Raw genomic sequence first — 2,990 nt, 5'->3', positions numbered from 1 at the left:
AAAGACAGATAGATTGATGGAACAATTGAATAATAGAACAATAGATAAAACAATAGAATGATAGAACGACAGATAGAACAATGGAACAATTTAATGATAGAACAATAGATAAAACAATAGAATGAGTGAACAATAGAATGATAGAACGACAGATAGAACGATGGAACGATAGAATGATAGAACGACAGACAGAATGATAGAACAATGGAATGATAGAATGATAGAATGACAGATAGAACAATGGAACAATTTAATGATAGAACAATAGATAAAACAATAGATGATAGAATGATAGAACAACAGATAGAATGATGGAATAATTGAATGATAGAATGATAGAGTGACAGATAGAACGATGGAACGATAGAATGATAGAATGACAGATAGAATGATGGAATAATTGAATAATAGAACAATAGATAAAACAATAGAATGAGTGAACAATACAATGATAGAACAATATATCGATAGATAGAATCATGAAACAATGGAATGATAGAATGATAGATAGAACGATGGAACGATAGAATGATAGAACGACAGACAGAACGATGGAACAATGGAACGATAGAATGATAGAATGACAGATAGAACAATGGAACAATTTAATGATAGAACAATAGACAAAACAATAGAATGAGTGAACAATAGAATGATAGAATGATAGATAGAATGATGAAACAATGGTATGATAGAACGATGGAACAACGGAATGATAGAATGATAGAACGACAGATAGAACGATGGAACAATGGAACGATAGAATGATAGAATGACAGATAGAACAATGGAACAATTTAATGATAGAACAATAGATAAAACGATAGAATGAGTGAACAACAGAATGATGGAATGATGAAACAATGGAGCGATAGATAAAACTTTAGAACAATGGAACGATAGAATGAGTGAACAATAGAATAATAACAGTGGAATGATAGAACAATAGATAGAACGATGGAACAACAGAACGATGGAATAATAGAACAATAGATAGAACGATAGATAGAATGATAGAACAATAGAATGACAGAGTGATAGATAAAACAATAGAACAATGGAACGATTGAATGAGTGAACAATGGAATGATAGAACGATAGATAGAATGATGGAACAATAGAATGACAGAACAACAGATAGAACATTGGAACAATTGAATGAAAGAACGATATATAAAACAAAAGAATGAGTGAACAATAGAATGATAGAACGATAGAATGATGAAACAATGGAACAATAGAAAAATAGATAAAAGAATAGAACAATGGAACGAGTGAACAACAGAATGATAGAACTATAGATAGAATGATGGAATAATGGAACGATAGAATGATAGAATAATGGAATGATAGAACGATACATAGATAAGATGGATGGACGGACAGACAGAAAGGCATGAAATGAATGATAGGTAGAATGATAGAATGAAAGACAGAGTCATAGAATGATAGAACGATAGATAGAACGAACGATAGAGGGATAGAATGACAGAACAATAGATAGAATGATATAGACAGGCAGATGGATGGACGGACAGACAGACACACATTAGAATGAATGATAGGTAGAATGGTAGAATGATAGAACAAAAGACAGAGCTGATAGATAAAATGATAGAACGACAAATAGAACGATGGAACGATAGAACAATAGTACGATAGATAGAATGATAGAACGACAGAACAATATTACAACAGAACAATAGAATGATAGAACGATAGATAGATAGAACGATAGAACAATAGATAGATAGCAGCAGTATGCAGTTTCCAGTATGCTAGTACACACTCAGATCAGGCTTCAGTTGAAGACTACTCCGTCCTCACACAGCGCTCTAATTAGACCCCAGACTCTCTCCTTACATGACTTACTAAAACACATTGATTTAACATTCACATTAGAATGTTTATTGACTAATCTGTGAAGGTTAGCATTAGCATTTGCGCTAGTCAGGGGTCCCCGGTGATTCTAAGCAGACCGCGTTTAACCTAAAAAGAACCACTAGGTTTTAATCTCTGCAGCATTCAGCCTTTGATCTCGACTAAATCACTGCACTCCCACCCTTCATACTACGACGCACAATATAACTAATGGAATAGCAAATGAAAGAGACAGGGATTGGGCTAGGAAACACGAGATTGTAGCTGCTTTAAAGACACTTGTAAGGCTTTAGCAATTTCCTGAGAGACACGTAAGGCTGAAACATCATTTTAATGGGTTTTCGGAGTCCTCTGTGGGATGGGATGGGATGTCACCCAGTGCTCCTTCCAGCGCGCTAACATCCAGCTTGACCTGTGGTATTATAAATTTGGCAATGCAGTTGAACGCAGCGCCATCCGAACGCTGTATGTCACTGCACCGCGGGTTTACAGCCCACTCGGCACAAGGTCTTGTGGGACAGGCAGTAAGGAAATGAATCATGGACGTTTTGATCGAGTCAGCTGGTTTTTGAGGGCACAGGGGCACATGCCGATGAATAAGAGAGAGCGAGACACAGGATATCAATGCTACAGATTTAGATGATACCTAAACCGCTTACATTGATCCAACACAGAAGCTGTTGTAGCTGCATCTTATGTAAAACAAAAGAAAAAGCGGTCTATTTTGAGTCTGATCAATCTCCATGCTCCACAGCATTGTGCAAACAATGTGCACAAATTTCAGGAAAACAAAACCCTGCTTAGCAATTATGCAACATCATCCGGATAAAGTGGCACAGCACAGGAAATTCAATAGTGTAGGACTTAAAAATATACTGGCCGTAAAAATATACCATAGTAAACCACAGTTTCCTTCACAATTTTTACAGTTCTCATCATAAACTAAGAAGGGATCTAATAGCTGTAGCAAATATGTATGCGTAAAAAAACTGGAAAAAAAAAAAAAAAACGAAAATAAAAATAATTTAAATTATTAAACAAAAATAATTTAAATTATGAAATAAACATAATTTATAAAAGATACAAAAAAAATATAATTTTTTTCTTTA

The 2,990-nt window shown here is 34.7% G+C and overlaps 1 protein-coding gene across 1 annotated transcript in view; it reads left to right on the top strand.

The window, feature by feature from the left end:
* The first annotated feature begins 2,239 nt into the window (after positions 1-2,239).
* LOC141343911 (semaphorin-6B-like) overlaps positions 2,240-2,990 on the top strand; it is a 46,261-nt gene continuing 45,510 nt past the window's right edge. The window contains exon 1 of the mRNA XM_073848585.1: positions 2,240-2,437. Coding sequence (XP_073704686.1) covers positions 2,240-2,437 — 198 coding nt within the window. The remainder of the gene's footprint in view (positions 2,438-2,990) is intronic.

This window comes from Garra rufa, chromosome 10, assembly GCF_049309525.1.
Source record: "Garra rufa chromosome 10, GarRuf1.0, whole genome shotgun sequence".
Lineage (NCBI taxonomy): Eukaryota > Metazoa > Chordata > Actinopteri > Cypriniformes > Cyprinidae > Garra > Garra rufa.
The sequence above is the reverse complement of the archived record's forward strand: the minus strand, read 5'-3'. Positions and strand labels throughout refer to the sequence as shown.